The following is an 18,293-nucleotide window of genomic DNA, read 5'->3' on the forward strand; positions in this document are numbered from 1 at the left end:
CTCTGTCTCTCTCATAAATGAAAATAAATAAATAAACATTTAAAAAAATTTTGAGGGACGCAAATATTCAAATCATAGCAATGCCTGATAGTTGTAAATTCTTCAAAGAAGTATTTGTAAGAAGTTTGATTTTTCTTCCTATCTTTCCATGCCCTTTCATTTTTCATTAACACTATATTGATAATTGCCATGTTGTATTTAGAAAAATGATACCATTTTGTAGAGAATTTAAATAAATACTAACATAGGTAAAATTACATTCTTTTTTTCTATTTTCCATCTCTTAGGATACAGACTTAACCATTCTGGAATTGACCAGAAAGAGATTAAGTACATTCAACTTGTCCATTATTTTTCTTGACTTGCTGCAGTTTGTCCGTCAAATTTAAGATTTCTGGCCAGCAATGCCAAGTGTTAAAATCCTTGCAAACTACTCAGTTATAAACTTTTACAACAACTTGACTATCATAAGCAAATATCCCTTTGTTGGATGATATTTAACGTTCTTATGTATTATCTCTGGGTTTTTTTTTTTTTTTGCATATGGATGTACTTTTATGCAGCTTGATTTCCTCACTATGCAATTGGCTTCTTTCTTCACTATGCAATTGATACCTCCTAATCTATTTTTGATTTTTAAAGCAATTATGTCTCCTTTTGTAGAACTTCAATTTTAAAGTAAAATCTACCCTAAAAAGAGATATCCTTACTGTTTTGAGCAGAAACTGTATATTCTCTTTCCAATCTTAATATAATACCGTTCTTTGACCATCCCTCAGAGTTAGAGTGTTTTTCACATTATCACTCCACTGCTACTCATTCAGTTTGGATTGCAGATTGGACATCTTTCTAGGCCTTTTTTGACTTATTTCTAAGAAATCTTCTGTATCTGTGCTTTGTTGGTTAATTTACACACCCAACTATTCCACCTTATGGCTGATTTCCTTTGAATTCTTGTCTTTTATATAATTAGGTAATCAAGAATGCATTGAATTTTTTGTTTTATAATCTTGCTGACTTACCTAATTAAAATTTTGATGTGTTTTAATGGTGTTGGTTGGTATTTTCATTTTTCCTTGTTTAGGTTCGTAATGTACTTAACGATGCCGTGGACTTACTGGAATTCCGAGACAGAGTCATTAAAGCATCTTTGAACTATGCACACTTAGTTGTTTCAACATCCCTTCAATGTTACGTGTTCTCGTAAGCATCTTAACATTTCTTAAGAATACAGAGTTTTGTCTGTGATGAAGAATTTCAAGTTTTCACATCAACATGGTTTGGTTTAAAATTAACTTTCTCAAAACCTCATCTATCCTAATCTTACCTAAAACAAGGAAGTAAGAAAAACTGAGCTATGAACCATGAAAATAGATCTGTTAAAGTTTGTTCTTCAAAGGTTAATAATCACTTTTATAATAGGAGATACCTTATCTGACATGGTATTTAGTTTTTAAAAAAATATGTATTTTACTTGTTTGAAAGGCAGAATGACAGGGAGAGAGAGGGACTGACAGAGAAAGATAAGAGACCTACAATCCACTGGTTCACTCCCCCTAGGGCTGCAACTGCAGGGAGAGGGCCAGGTGAAGTCCGGAGCCTGCAGCTCCACCCAGGTCTCCCATGTGGATAGCCAGGGCCCAAGTACTTGTGCCATCTTCCATTGCTTTCCCAGGTGCATTAGCAGGGAGCTGGATTGGATGTGGAGTTGCTGGTCTTGAACCAGAGCTCCAATATGAAATGCTGGTATCATAGGCAGCGGCTCAACCTGCTGTGTAGAAAGCTAGCCCCTAGTGTTTACTTTTAGTTTACTCATATAAGGAATTTAGTATAATTTGACTTTAAAATGCAGAGTTTAGGAATTGGAATCACCCATCCACCTTAAGAGTCACTTAGCAGCCTGACAATGACTGAAAGATATTCACACAGGGACACAGGGAGATATTTTAGCTTAATATCATAGCCCAGAATAATCATGGATACTCATATTGATGATCAAAGTTGTTCACAAATGATAAAAGAATATATACTCAATATACCCAGTATACCCTGTATTATAAATCAAGGGATTAAAAAAAAAGAATGCAGGGGATGACTCAATACATTCAGGAAATTTGCACCTAAAATTAAAACAAAAATAAAAACGTGCTTGGTATTTTAAAGGGCTGGTAAATGTTGTATAACTGGCTTTCTGGAAACAAACAACAAACAAACAAACATGTTGGCAATCTTTACTGATTTTCATGATAGAAATACTTTTACCATGACCACTTTCAAGATACTAATGTGGTTTTGTTGTGAGCAGAGTTGAAAGGAGATATATAAAAGCAAACCATTATGTAGTATTGTACTTGTATTAGATACCACAGATATAAATAATATCAGATGCATAAGTAATAGTAAAATATAATAAAATAGTCTGGAAGTAATGACTAATGAGTATTATCTTTGTTTTAGGTATAATTTCCTTTTAAGTTTACATGATTTCATTTTTTTTATTTTTATTTTTTGACAGGCAGAGTGGACAGTGAGAGACAGAGAAAAAGTTCTTCCTTTGCCGTTGGTTCACCCTCCAATGGCCGCAGCGGCTGGCGTGCTGCGGCTGGCACACCGCGCTGATCCAATGGCAGGAGCCAGGTACTTGTCCTGGTCTCCCATGGGATGCAGGGCCCAAATACTTGGGCCATCCTCCACTGCACTCCCTGGCCACAGCAGAGAGCTGGCCTGGAAGAGGGGCAACCGGAACAGAATCCGGCACCCCGACCGGGACTAGAACCCGGTGTGCCGGCACCGCAAGGTAGAGGATTAGCCTAGTGAGCCGTGGCGCCGGCCATGATTTCATTTTTGATAATGGCTTTAAGAGTTTGCTTATACAATTCTTGAAAATTTAACAACTAGTATAAGCTGGCTTTACCATATGACTAGTTGACTTCCCAACTATCTAGAAAACTCAAATAACCACTATGCTACTTTCAAGTGTTGTTAATAGTTAAGGGTTTCAAAAAATTTTGTGCTTATATTTATATCATTACGTGGTTATAGTTTAATCATTGAATATCATATTGAAGATAGAGACTAAGTGTATCTTATTATACACTACATATCCAATACATAGCATGGTACTCAATATATAGTGGGTACTTAATAAATAGCTTTTAATAAATTAATGAATTAAAACACATTAAGCGTAGGATTATCTTATAATCCTAAAGCCCAGTAATACATGCCAGGAAGATTTTCAATCAAACTAAATGCTACAACTATATATTAAAAATTCCTGGGCCGATGCTGTGGCTCAGCAGGTTAAAGCTGCAGCTTGCAGCACCGGCATCTCATGGGCACTGGTTCGAGTCCTGATTGCTCCACTTCCAATCCAGCTCTCTGCTAATGTGCCTGGGAAAGCAGTGGAGGATGGCCCAAGTGCTTGGGCCTTTGCCACCCACATGAGAGATGTGGAAGAAGCTCTTGGCTCCTGGCTTCAGCCTCGCCCAGCCCAGGTTATTGTGGCCATTTGATGAGTGAACCAGCAGATAGATGATCCCTCTCTGTTTCTCCTTGTCTCTGTGGAGTAAATAAATAAATCTTTAAAAAATAAATAAATCTTTAAGGAAAAATTTTCCACTTTCTGTGGGTTAATCTGGTGCTAATCAAGAAACTGCAACTTGGAAAAATAGCCAAATTGGAGTAACAAAATAAGAGAGGCAGGGTGTAAAGAAACAAGAAGCTCAACATTATATGAATTTTTTTTTCCCTAGATGAAAGGGAAAAAGGAACAGTGAAACACTGAGGGAGAATCAAGAAAGACATGAAGTTGAGCAGTTGAGATATGGGAAAGGGATTATGGAACATGAGAAAATCTCAGTCACTTGAAGCAATAGGTATTTGAATAATTAATTTTAATCAGGTTGAGGTAACTATGGAGGTACTTCAAAAAGTTCTTGAAAATTGAATTAAAATATGTTTAATTTGATGCAAAAAATTTTGAAATTTGTGCATAGTTTTTTCATAGTACACATTTTCTATGAACATTTTAATGAAAAAATTATGCATGGCTTTAGATTTTTTTCTTTGAAATAAATTTATCTCTTAATTCCATTTTCCACGTTCATTTTGAATTATCCTCTTCAGCTTAGAGTTTCTTAGTTTATGGGGCTCTCATTGTCAACTGTCCTAAATGAGATTTATTCTACTAGTTATAGTGGAATGACATAATGTTTGAATCGGTAGAATTGATATCATTAGGTGATAACTTATAAAAATAAAGTTATTTGTTTATCCATTTACTCAGTAAGCATGGACATATCTTATATTTATATAATATCTTATACTATATAAACAATATATAAAAATATAGTATATATTTATAGAATGTTTCACAGAAATTTTTTTTTGTTTCAACTCAATATTAACATTGGTAGGCCTGTAGGAAAATAGTCATATTTATTATGTTAATATTATTATAGTTTCTGTTTATTCAGTTCCTGCTATATAGCAGACAGTTTGCCATATACTTATGTAAGTCATCATTGTCCATACTTTACAAATAAAGAAACTAATGCTTAGGAAGTTAAGTTTATTAGCTCACAAGGCTAGGAGGTGGTAAAACCATATTTCTAATCCAGCTCTGTCCAGCCGTACTGTTACTGTTTGTCAGATGAGAAACATTAGATGACTGGTCCAAACTCAGAGTTAATAAATAGCAGAACTGGCTTCCTCAATTTACATACTGTAATACCTACAATCAATATTTGTTGAATGTCCACTATGTGCTGATTGTTAGAGACACAGAGTGTTTACTTTCTAATCAAGGATACAAGCATGTAAGTGATATTTTCAAAACAGTAAGCCAGAAGCTGTAACAGAAATATATCTATAACTGTGAGCCTAAAGTCACTTTATGTAAAATGAGTACTTATCTACTTGTTTAAAACTTTTGTGTTTTAAATATCAATATCCATTTTGTTTGTTTTTTAGTACAAAGAACTGGAATACACCGCTTATATTTGACCTCAAAGAAGGAACTGTTAGTTTAATTCTGCAGGCAGAAAGGTAATTTGTTTATGATGTTTAGCTTTTGAATTTGGGGTTTTAAAATATCTCAAGTAGCAGGTAGGCAGTCTTTAAAGCATCCTTTTGCAGAAAGAAGAATCTATCTGTTTCTATTAATTTTCAGAGGAAAAAGTAAATAAACTCTTAGGTCAGAGGTTCTAAAACTTTTTGGTCTCAATTTTTTACTGTCTTAAAAAGTTATCAAGGATTATATGTGAGTTATATGTCTCATGTCTGCAATGTTAAAAATTAAAGATGAGAAATTTTAAAGGTATTTATTTATTTAAAATGATGAGGATAAACTTATTTGTTTTCATGAGCCACCACTAGTTTATAATCTGAAGTTACCTAATAAAATGGTGTTTTCTACCAAGAAACAGGCCTATTAACGAGAGTAAATTAGGAACAACTATCACTCAGGAACCCACACTTTTACTTGAAAACTTTCTATCAGTCTTTTTTTTTTTTTTTTTTTTTTGACAGGCAGAGTGGACAGTGAGAGAGACAGAGAGAGAAAGGTCTTCCTTTTGCCGCTGGTTCACCCTCCAATGGCCGCCGCTGCAGCCGGCGCACCGCGCTGATCCTGGCAGGAGCCAGGAGCCAGGTGCTTTTCCTGGTCTCCCATGGGGTGCAGGGCCCAAGCACCTGGGCCATCCTCCACTGCACTCCCGGGCCACAGCAGAGAGCTGGCCTGGAAGAGGGGCAACCGGGACAGAATCCGGCGCCCCAACCGGGACTAGAACCCGGTGTGCCGGCGCCGCAAGGTGGAGGATTAGCCTATTGAGCCACGGCGCCGGCTCTATCAGTCTTAATAAGTATAATGAATCAAGTACAGTGATATCCAATTTGAATCAGAGGTCAGACTTACAAAGCTTCAGTCCAGTAAAACCTGGAGTACAGTATGGAAATATAATCGACATTTACCTGAAATAGCTACCCATAAAACCTTTACACTAAAACCACGTACTTCTATTCCTTATCACTTTACTCATCACCTAAGCAGCTCTTAATAGTGTTGTTCATCAGGTTTTCTAGCCCACAGCTTTTTATAAATAGCAAATCAGAAGAGTGATGGTGAAGGATGATTGTTAGAGGCTGGCACAGTGACAAGAAGGAAAGTGACTGCCTGGCAAAGGAGCACAGAGAAAGCCAAAAGCACAGAACTGTGTAGCTGAGTAGTATAGTTATTCTAAGCACCAACAGATTCTCATGAATATCAAAGCCTTCAGTTATATAGTTGCTGAAGAGTGTGATTATCATATTAATGATCTTGAGTGATCAAGAAAATGTTATGTCAAAGTTGAATCTATTTACTGAAATGGATATATGCGTGACTTATTTATTTAGTTGTGTCATATTTTTGAAACAAAATTCTTTTTGCCACTCATCAGGAAGGATGTCAGCTATCCACAAAACCATATTTCTGAAATTCTTTTTACTCCAATTATTCCAAAGAAATTTCCTTATTTATACATTATTCATCAATATATTTATTAAGTATGTCTTAGTAAAGACATGTTAAATGGCATAAATAATTAAGGAATTAAGGATTATTTTAGTGTTTTTCACTGGTCTTGTTTACACAGTTAGAGATGCTTGTTGAAATATAAGGTATTTAACAACTGATCAAAAAGATAGGGTATGTGTCAATGAGATTTCACAAATAAGGCCAGTGTAAGCAAATAATGAATGATAGAATTAAAAGGGAGAGAATGATCCTGCTGGGGAAACAGGACACACAGCAGACTCATAGAATGGCAGCACTCCTGCCTCAGAATCAACCCTTGGGACATTCGGATCTGGCTAAAAGGTCCATGAGAGTCTCACAGGCATGGAAAGCCATGACACGGTGGCAAAAACAATCTAAATGAAAGATCCTGGTGAACAAGACCACAGCAGAAGGAACAGGTCATCAAGGAGAGAGGCGCCTTTCTCTGAAGGGAGGAAGAAACCTCCACTGTGATACGGCCTAGACTAAACAAGTTCAGAGTCGGTGAACTCAAGGGGCTTCCATAGCCTAGACAGCTCATATCAAGAGTCTCGGGTGATTGCTGATGTCATAAATAAGAGTGCCAATTGTTAAATCAACAACGGGAGTCACTGGGTACATACTTCCCACGTAGGATCTCTGTCCTTAATGTGTTCTACTATGAAACTTAAAAACAACACTACTAGTCTAACAATACCCTATACCTTGTGTGGTTGTGTGAGTGCAGCCTGTTGAAATCCTTGCTTAGTATATACTAAGTTGATCTTCAGTATATGAAGGTAATTGAAAATGAAACGTGATGAAGGGCGGGATGGGAGAGGGAGTGGGAGAGGGGAGGGCCACGGGAGGGAGGGAGGTTGGTGGGGGACGTCACAACAATACAAAAGTTGCACTTTGTAAATTCACATTTATTAAATAAAAAAAACTATATAACAAACAAAAAAAAGAAAAAAGAAAAAAAAAAGAACTTAATACTTTACCCTTTTAGTATTTTTTATGTTCTACTTAAAACTATTGGTTGAACTCTGTAGTTAATAAACAATTACTCTTAGGTGTTTAATTAATGCTATAACTAGTACTCAAATAGTATTTTACACTTCGTGTTTCTGTGTGGGTGCAAACTGTTGAAATCTTTACTTCATATATGCTAAATTGATCTTCTGTATATAAAGATAATTGAAAATTAATCGATGTGAATGGAAGGGGAGAGGGAGTGGGAGAGGGGAGTGTTGTGGGTGGGAGGGAAGTTATGGGAGGGGAAAGCTATTGGAATCCATAAGCTGTACTTTGGAAATTTATGTTCATTAAATAAAATAAAATATAAATATAAAAAAAGAAATATAAGGTATTTATTCACAAGAAGGTTGAAGGCTATAGTGCTTGTTTCAGAAAGAAAATGCTTTTAGTGTTGTGACAAACAATAAAAACTAATATGATGTTTCACTTTGTCAAGATTGGCAAATATTGTTTTCATATACAAATGTGTATGGCCATACATTAATGTGTCATGCCCAAACCCTTCAATTAATAAACTACCTCCCAATCCTCAAGTATGAATTTAATTGAACTGTGTACATTAGGTATTCATTAAATACTAACTTTAAAAAAAAAAAAAGATTTATTTATTTATTTGAGAGGCAGAGTTACAGAGAGGGAGAGAGGGAGAATTGGAGGGAGGGAGAGAGAGAGAGAGAGGCCTTCCATCTATTGGTTCACTCCCCAAATGGCCACAATGGCCAGAGCTGAGACAATCTGAAGCCAGGAGCCGGGAGTTTCTTCCGGGTCTCCCACAAAGGAGCAGGGCCCAAGAACTTAGGCTGTCTTCCACTGTTTCCCCAGGCACATTAGCAGGGAGCTGGATCAGAAGTGGAGCAGCCCAGACTTGAACCGGCACCCATTTGGATGCTGCAGGCGGCAGCTTTATCTGCTACGCCACAGTGCTGGCCCCTAAATACTAACTTTTGATTGGTCTTAGTGTTTGCTTATTTCCCTTTTATTTCCAAGACAAAAGAAAAATTAGCAATTTCTGAAACAAGGAATATTAAAACCTGGAACATAAAATTTTGAAAAGTAGTAATGTTTTCAGCATTGAGGAAACAGGCATGCCAGTACAGCTGTAGTGTCTGTATAAAACAACACAACCATTCAAAAGGCAGTTTGACAATATATGTTAAATATTTTCAATTGTGTGCTCCTTGATCCAGTAATTGCACTTTTAGAAGTTATACTGGCCGGCACCACGGCTCACTAGGCTAATCCTCTGCCTTGCGGCGCTGGCACACCGGTTCTAGTCCCGGTCGGGGCGCCGGATTCTGTCCCGGTTGTCCCACAGCTCTCTGCTGTGGCCAGGGAGTGCAGTGGAGGATGGCCCAAGTGCTTGGGCCCTGCACCCCATGGGAGACCAGGAGAAGCACCTGGCTCCTGCCTTCGGATCAGCGCAGTGCGCCGGCTGCAGCTTGCTGGCCGTGGCGGCCATTGGAGGGTGAACCAACGGCAAAGCAAGACCTTTCTCTCTGTCTCTCTCTCACTGTCCACTCTGCCTGTCAAAAAATAAATAAATAAATAAATAAATAAAATTTTAAAAAATTAAAAAAAGAAGTTATACTAAGGATAAGTAGGGTAGACATACAGAGATGTATATATACTATAAGTATTCTTTAAAACAGGAGAAATATAGTAGCCATAAAATATTTGTTTTTAGTTAATAAAAAATGACTACACCAAAACCTATACCTGGAATATAGCTGTCAACATAACAAATGAACTTGAGACTCTGCTGCAAAAAATTTAAGAGTTTTTAAGTATGACTATATGCTGATCATCACCACATGGTTTTAAAGACAGAAGCATCTTATTTTAATAAATTCTGGCACTGATGTCAAGTTTTTTTTATACTGTTTTAGTCTTTGGTATTTAATCTTTAATTATCTTTAACATAATCCTTATGAAATATGTATTAATACTGTTTCATAAAACATAGCGTCTGGAACCAAATCACAGAATTGTAAATTATAAGATTTTCTGATTCCCTTTGTATAGAGATTCTTCTTAAGGAAAGGAAATCAATTGTAGGTGTAATGTGTAAGAACTCAAAATTTTAGTATTTAGGGTGACAATTATGGACATTGTTGTCATTTTAATGGATAGAAACCCAGGAAACAAACCAAAGCAACAATATTGACTTTCAGGTTTTTTTAACACTTTATTTTTTTATATATCTGTGTACTTATTTTACTTGTTGAATCTAGATGTTTCCAAAGGATAAACTGTTTTCTAATATATAAAAGAAAATATAGTATACTTATATTTAAGAATATATTTTTATTTTTTAGACATTTTCTTCTTGTAGATGGTGGTGGTATCTATTTATATTCTTATGAAGGGCGCTTCATTTCTTCTCCAAAATTCCCTGGAATGAGAACAGATATTCTGAATGCACAGACTGTGTCTCTGAGTAATGACACTATAGCAATAAAAGACAAAGCTGATGAAAAAAGTAAGTATATTTTTACGATTTTCCATGTCAGATTCCCATGAAACTAGTTAATGCCATAAAGTGTGTATAGCTTAGCTTTCATTTTTCATCTGTTAATATGTTTACTTCATATTAAAGAATTGTAAGCTTCCTAATTTGTTCTAAACCTGAATTAAGAAATAAAATTGTCATACTGTCTTCACTTGATAGAACAAATAGATATTGTCACAACATCAAAGATCAGTGGAAAGGAACAAATCTTTATTAATGTTTTAATTTGAGAGTCAAAGTGACAAGACAGAGAGAGAAAAATCTTATCTGTTAATTCATTCCTCAAATGCTTGCAAAGGCCAGGTCTGGACCATGGCCCCAGCCAGGAGCTGGGAATGCAATCATTTATGTGGGTAGCAGGAACTCAATTATGTGAACCATTACCTTTGCCTCCCAGGGCCTGTGTTACCAGGGAACTGGAGTCAGAAGCTAGAGATAGGAATTGAGCTCAGGCACTCCCATGTGGGACATGAGTGACTTTATATAATATATAGTGGTATTATATATACTTAATATTATATATTGTTATTTATACATATAATATAATATATAATAACATATTATATATAGGTAAACAGTTATAATTCAAGATTGTGATTTTAAGAGTGTATATTAATTTTTAAGTTTTAAAATCATTTTTAGTATTCCTTTTTCTTCATTTGGTAATAGAGTAAATATCATACTTCACTATACCATTTTAAATATATGTATGTATATATATAATGTATATATATTTTGTTTAATGAATACAACTTCAAGTATTTAATATATACAGATTTGGGAACATGATGATTCTCCCCCTCACCTCCCTCCCACCCACATTCCCCTCCTTCTTCCTCCTCCCTCTTTCTTTCCTATTCTAATTGTTTACAGAGATCAATTTTTCAGTTAATTTTTATACTCATAAAATTAACCCTACACTAAACAGAGAGTTCACCAGCTAGCATGAAGAAAAAAGAAACAAAACCAAACAGACAAACTAGAAAAAAAATTGTTCATTTTCTTGCAAATGAAGGAATTTCATTTTTTTTTACCACTGTGTAGTATTCCATAGTGTATACATGCCCTAATTTCTTTATCCAGTCCTCAGTTTATGGACATCTGGGTTGATTCCATCCATATCTTAGCTATTGTAAATTGAGTTGAAATGAACATAGGGGTACAGATCATTCTTTCATATGCAAATTTCATTTCCTTTGGAAAAATTCTCAGGAGTGGGATGGCTAGATTATTCAGTAGGTCTATATTCAGCTTTCTGAGATATCTCTATATTGCCTTCCACAGTGGTTGTACCAGTTTATATTCCCCCCAACATTGGGTTGAGGTACCCTTCTTCCCACATCCTTACCAACAATTGTTATTGATTTCTGTATGAGGGCCATTCTAACAAGGGTGAGGTGAAACCTCATTGTGGTTTTGATTTGCATTTCCCTAATGGCTAGTAATCCTTAGCATTTTTTCATGTGTCTATTGACCATGTGAATTTCTTCTCTTGAAAAATGTTTGCCCATTTCTTGACTAGGTTGTTTGTTTTGTGGTTATTTAATTTCTTGAACTCTTTATAGATTCTGGAAGTTAATCCTTTGTCCACTTCATAGTTTGCTAATATTTTCTCCCATTCTGTTGGTTGCCTCTTCACTTTGAGTGTTTATTTTGCAGTGCAGAAGCTTCTCAGCTTGATGTAATCCCACTTGTTAATTTTGGCTTTGATTGCCTGTGCTTCTGGGATCTTTTCCAAAAAGTCTTTCCCTATGCCAATGTCTTGTAGGGTTTCCCTAATGTTCTCTAGTATTTGATGGTATCACATCATAGATTAAGGTCTCTGATCCATTTTGAGTGGGTTTTTGTGGAAGGCGTAAGGTAGGGTTCTTGTTTCATGCTTCTGCATACAGAGATTCAGTTTTCCCAGCACCAGTTGTTGAAGAGACTGTCTTGGCTCCAGGGGTTGATTTTTGCTCCTTTGTCAAAAATAAGTTGATTGTAGATGTGTGAATTAATTTCTGGGGTTTCTATTCTGTTCCATTGGTCTACACATCTGTTTTTGTGGCAGTGCCAGGCTGTTTTGATTATAATTGCCCTGTGGTATTTCTTGAGGTCTGTTGTTGTGATGCCTCTAGCTTTGTTTTTATTGTTTTAGATTGCTTAGCTATTTGGGGTCTCTTGTGTTTCCATATGAATTTTAGCTTAATTTTTTCTACATCTGAGAAGAATGTTGTTGATATTTTGATTGGGATCGCATTGAATCTATAGATTGCTTTTGGTAGTATGGACATTTTGAAGATGTTGATTCTTCTAATCCATGAAAGATTTTTCCACTTTTTTTTTTGTCTTCTTCTATTTCTTTCTTTAATGTTTTGTAATTTCCCTCATAGAGATCTTTGACATCTTTGGTTAAGTTTATTCCAAGATATTTAAATTTTTTTGTAGCTATTTGAATGAGATTGCTCTTAGGCATTCAGTAGGGATGGAGAATAAATAGTATAAACAAGTCCAGTGTTCAGGAGAGAGGTTGGGTACAGAGAGATAAAGTTAGAATCAGGTGTACTGCTAGGGCTTAAAGCTGTGGCACTACATGATCCACCGGAAATGTGAGTGGACTGGGAAAAGGCCCAAAGGCTGAAGGCATTTGTGGAGTAGGGTAAGAGGAGAGAAGCCAGTGCACTTAGAGGAAAATCAAGAGATGGAGTAATCTCTAAAGCCTAGTTAAAAAATGAAATATTTAATAACTTCTCTCTGTTGCTATATATCATGAAATATTGTAAATTACTGTGAAAGCTTACCAAAAAAATTCTTACTTCAGTGTTAATATTGTTAATTCACACAGGGAAGTCCTAATTCAGGAGACGGAAAACTGCCCCGCTTTTAAATTTTCAGTGCTTTCAGTTAGTGTCTCCTCTTAATAACTGATAAATTACAACTCTCCTATGTAGAGCTGTTCTTTCTATTCATTCTTTAGCTCTAGCTAAAAAATAGGCAAAGAAAATAAAATAAAACATTACCCAGAGAGCGGACAAAATTAGGATGGCTGAGTAGTTGCTAATAATAATTGTTTGGAAGTCGGAATTTTGTCTTCTACAAACTTAAATTTGAAAATGTTAATGATCACTATAATTTGTCTTTTTCTTATTCAATACCATTTTTTAGATAGACACTTTAATAGATTATGTATTTCCAACTGGGTAAACCTTATTCTGACTTTTTTGTACTTATTTCACATCTAAACAGATTCAATTATTCTTTAATCCTTTGATAATTCATAGAATTTTAGACCTAGAAAGAACTAATGAACATTTTCAGAAATAAGGACTTAGCTGCCAGGAAATTGTGCTTTCCTTATATAAATTTTAATTGTTAAATAAGCAAATGATGTCATTCTATTTTGCTGTAAACAGGGAAAGTACTTTCCTACATTTCTTTTTAAAGAAGCTGGTAGTCATTGATGGATAATAGAGGTAGATGTTAATCATGGAATACACAATTAGGCCAGCGCCACGGCTCACTAGGCTAATCCTCTGGCTGCGGCGCTGGCACACCGGGTTCCAGTCCCGGTTGGGGTGCCGGATTCTGTCCTGGTTGCCCCTCTTCCAGACCAGCTCTCTGCTGTGGCCCGGGAGTGCAGTGGAGGATGGCCCAAGTCCTTGGGCCCTGCACCCCATGGGAGACCAGGAGAAGCACCTGGCTCCTGGCTTTGAATCAGCGCGGTGCGCCCGCCACGGCAGCCATTGGAGGGTGAACCAACGGCAAAGGAAGACCTTTCTCTCTGTCTCTCTCTCTCTCACTGTCCACTCTGCCTATCAAAAAAAAAAAAAATACACAATTACAATATGCAGCATCTAAACCTGTAGAAAGGGGACATCTACATGTCATATTGTGGTTCCTTCCTACTTTTGGAGCTGTTTAATAGGCAGGATTCTTGTGCTAAGCGTAGTACTCCATATTGTAATAGGTGCTTAGTAAATAGCAGTTGAATGGATTTGAAAACCCTTTGGGATAATTAAGCACTATAGCTACTGTTTTTGTTTTCCATCTTTTCTTCATCTACTTTGTACAAATATGATACGATATTAGCGTGATTACTTGAAACAAATGTCTGGAGACTAGAAGTTTGGGAGCAAGACTTAATGTGTAGAAGCGGTTCTTTCATCTACCAGCTTCTTAGTGGTTTGTTCTGCTAGTTTCTGTCAAATGTTAATCTTAGAATATAGGTCCAACTTCCCATTGATCAGATCCACTTACAGTTTACAAAAAAGTTAATGACTTTATATGTACTGTACTAGCCTTTTATAATAAGTATAATCAACAGATAGAAACCCTTAATTTAAAAAAAAGTTAGTTTGCAGCTATGAAAATAATTTGACTTAGTGAAGCCCACAATATTTTTTCAAGTGGAAGCCAGAATTTTGTAATGTTTGTTTTCATTCTTAATTAAATTTTTTTTTCATTTTTCCCAGCATAATTGGCAATCTTAGAACCTAACTACATATTACATGATTTCTTCTGTGAATATAGTCAACAACTTCAAACTTAACATCCTCTGGTTTACTAAAAGCTGAAGATGTACTATCAATGTGCTCTTCTGGAATTAAATATTATGTTACATATATTTTAGCATTTTTACAATCTGTATAAACTGGCCAGTACTTTTGTAGAATTCTCAGAAGCTACTTTTCTCTTTTCATACCATCCCTGTCTTTTCCCTTTTTGTAATTCTGTGCATATGAGGATACTTGACAAAGCTTAGAAAAATAGAATAAAAAGATAAGTTCCTTTTTGTGGGGAGCAACTCGGACTAGACTAAGTTACTGGAATTAAGACTTATTCTATGCATCTGCTCTCCCACAATATGGCGCTGAGAAGGGAGAAACAGCTTCTACACAGCTGCCTCCAGTTCAACCAATAAACTGTAGGACCTGCTTCTGATTGGAGGAGAGCAGTGTACTCGGCGTGTGGGTAGCAGAGTTGGGATTGGTGGAAGAGGACTATAAAGGAGGAGAGAGACAACATGCACCAGGAACATCTAAGGAGAACATCTATCTGAAGGAACACCTGTGCAGCCCCCGAGAGAGCCAGCCGGCGGTGTGCCGCTCCCCCGCGGAAGTGGGGAATGTGGCAGGGGGAACCGCCCTTCCACGGAGGTGGAAGGGACGGCAGCCAACCCGGGAAGAACCAGCAGCAAACCCGGGGAGGGCCGAGCAGACAAAAGAACAGCGCAGGGTCCTGTGTCGTTCCTCCACGAAGAGGGGGAGCGACACCTTTTGGTTTACATTTTCTTTTTGAAATCTACACATAGTTTTTTCATAATATGCAGTGTCCATGAACTTTTGAAGACCCTTCTTGTGCATGGATTTCAATTTCTCTTGCACCAAAATAGACTCACTTGTTTCTAAAATTTATATTCATTTATTTATTTGAGTGGCAGAGAGACATACATGGAGAGAGACACAGAGACAGAGAACTCCCATCTGCTGGTTTACTTCCCAAATGTCTGCAATAGCTAGGGCTGAGCTAGGCTGAAACCAAGACCTGGGAACTCAATCCAAATCTCCCAGATAGGTCACAAATACTCAATTACTTGAGTCATTATCACTGCCTCCCGGAGTCTGCATTAGCAGGCAGTTGGACTCAGGAGCTGGAGCCAGGTAGCAAGCTAGGGCATTCTGATGTATAATCAAGTGTCTTAATCTCCAGGCTTAATACATGCCCTGAAAACTCATCTGTTCATTCTACTTTTCATTTATTTTTAGAGGTACTCTTTTATGTTGTCATACAAAATTATTCCATTTGGAATGAATCTTGAACTAGAGTAATTTGAAAATTACTTAAAAAGAGTCACCAAAACACTCTAACCACTTTCTTTCAATTTCTTCCAACAATTTTTTTTTCAATAGAGAAAACCATAGTCACCAATGACAATGTCATATTTTACATGTGAAAAGCCTTAGCGAAACAGAGATACGGTAACATTTGTTCCACACTTCTTCCATACAGTCAGTATCTTCTGTAATATTTACCTACTTTAGAACATTAGAGAAAGGTGGAGTTAAAAATAGAGAACTTTGAATTACTATTATTTAGATAGTGATTGATGTCATGAAAGTACTGATATTAGAGAAAGTATATATGAGTTAAGAGGCAAACGGGAACAAAATCTTAGGAACAAGGGTTAATAGATATGGAGGAACTCAAAGGAGAATGATGAATGCTCTAGATTGAAGAGAATCAGGAGACAAAGAGTGTTTATGTGTAGCCCACATCAGAATTTCAAGAAAGAGAAGGATGATGTGGAGCTTCCAGTGCTGTGGAGGACAAGACTAAAAATAGACTCCAAGGATGAGGACTAAAAACAGTCATTTTCATTTGGAAGCATATGAGTCATTGATGACCTAGGCAAAAAATATTTGCATCAAAGTAGAGACATTGAACAGCAAATTGTCCTAAGTTGAAGGGAGTTGTAAAAATTGAAATGGGACCAGCATTGTGGTGCAGTGGGTTAAATCTCTGCCTGTGATGCCAGCATCCCATTCGAGCACTGGTTCAGGTCTCAGCTGCTCTACCTCCCATTTAGCTCCCTGCTAATGAACCTGAGAAAACAGTAGAAGATGGCCCAACTCCTTGAGCCTCTGCACCCATGGGAAGACCCAAATGAAGTTCCAGGTTCCTAGCTTTGGTCTGGTTCGTCCCTGGTCATTGCAGCCATTTGGGGAGTGAACCAGTGGGTAGAAGATTCTCTCTCTCTCTTTCTCACTCACTCTCACTCTCTCTCTCTCTCTCTCTGTCTCACTTTCTGTAACTCTGCCTTTCAAAATAAATAAGTAAATCTTTCTTTAAAAAATCTATAAGGATAAATTTAAAAAAGCTGAAATGACTGTTTTAAAGAGAGTCAAAGAATTAATAGTAATTACAGGAGGATAACAATTTATTTTTTTTATTTATTTTTTTTTAAGATTTATTTATTAACCAGCGCCACAGCTCACTAGGCTAATCCTCCACCTGCGGCACCAGCACTCCGGGTTCTAGTCCCAGTTGGGGTGCCGGTTCTGTCCGGTTGCTCCTCTTCCAGTCCAGCTTTCTGCTGTGGCCCAGGAAGGCAGTGGAGGATGGCCCAAGTGTTTTGGGCCCTGCACCCGCATGGGAGACCAGGAGAAGCACCTGGCTCCTGGCTTTGGATCAGTGCAGCGCCGGCCGTAGCGGCCATTTTGGGGGTGAACCAACAGAAGGAAGACCTTTCTCTCTGTCTCTCTCCCTCACTGTCTAACTCTGCCTGTCAAAAAAAAATATATTTATTTATTTATTTTGAAAGAGCTGCAGAGAGAGAGAGAGTATATCTTCCACCCATTGGTTCACTCCCCTGATCACCACAATGGCTGGGGTTGGCCAGTCTGAAGCCAGGAGCCAGGAGTTTGGAGCTTCATTTGGGTCTCCCATGTGGGTAGCAGGAGCCCAAACAGTTGGGCCATCTTCTCCTGCTTTTCCCAGGCCATCAATGGGATTGCTGGATTGGAAGTGGAGCAGCTGAAACATGAACCTGCACCCATATGGAATGTGAACCCATTTAGCTTGAGATCTACTCTCAAAATATTTTTCAATACAGTATTTTTAACTATAGGCATAATGTTATATGGCAGATCTCTAGAACTTATTTATCTTGCATTAATGAAAACTTTTATTTTTTGATTATCAGTTTCCATTTTTCCTTCCTTGTGCCTCTGACAACCACTATTCTGTTTTTCTTCTATTAAGTTTGACTATTTTAGATACTTATAGGTTGAATCATGCAGTAGTTGTCTTTGTGTAACTGGCTCATTTCACTTAGCATAATATCTTCCTGGTTCGTCCATGTGACATATTGTAGAATTTTCTTTTTCTATTTGAAGGCTGAGTAATATTCTATTGTATGTTTATAACACATTTTCTTTGTCCTTTCATCTGCTGATAGACACTTTAGTTGTTTCCTTGTTTTGGCTCTTATGAATAGTGCTGCAATTTACATGGGAGTGCTGATATGTCTTTGAGATCCTGGTTTTGTTTCTTTCAGATAAACACCCAGATAGTGGGATTGCTAGGTAATGTGGCCCTTCTATTTTTAATTTTTAAAGGACCTTCCCTACTGTTTTCCATAGCAGATGTACCATTTTTCATTCTTAGCAGCAGTGTGCCAGCCATCTAATTTTTCCACATTACCACCAACCTTGTCTTTTCTTTTTTTTATAGGTATAATAACCATCCTAA

At 37.0% G+C, this 18,293-nt stretch overlaps 1 protein-coding gene across 4 annotated transcripts in view; it reads left to right on the forward strand.

Annotated features, from left to right (window-relative positions):
- The window catches only part of IFT80 (intraflagellar transport 80), a 132,675-nt gene that overhangs the window by 82,982 nt on the left and 31,400 nt on the right, over nt 1-18,293 (forward strand). For all 4 annotated transcript variants that reach the window (XM_070072586.2, XM_017346881.4, XM_089332149.1 and 1 more), the window contains 3 exons: nt 1,085-1,203; nt 4,975-5,049; nt 9,871-10,034. In XM_070072586.2, the coding sequence (XP_069928687.1) occupies nt 1,085-1,203; nt 4,975-5,049; nt 9,871-10,034 (358 nt within the window). The remainder of the gene's footprint in view (nt 1-1,084; nt 1,204-4,974; nt 5,050-9,870; nt 10,035-18,293) is intronic.

The sequence above is a fragment of the Oryctolagus cuniculus genome, chromosome 4 (assembly GCF_051225735.1).
Source record: "Oryctolagus cuniculus isolate XC-2025 breed Fujian yellow rabbit chromosome 4, ASM5122573v1, whole genome shotgun sequence".
NCBI classification, from domain to species: domain Eukaryota; kingdom Metazoa; phylum Chordata; class Mammalia; order Lagomorpha; family Leporidae; genus Oryctolagus; species Oryctolagus cuniculus.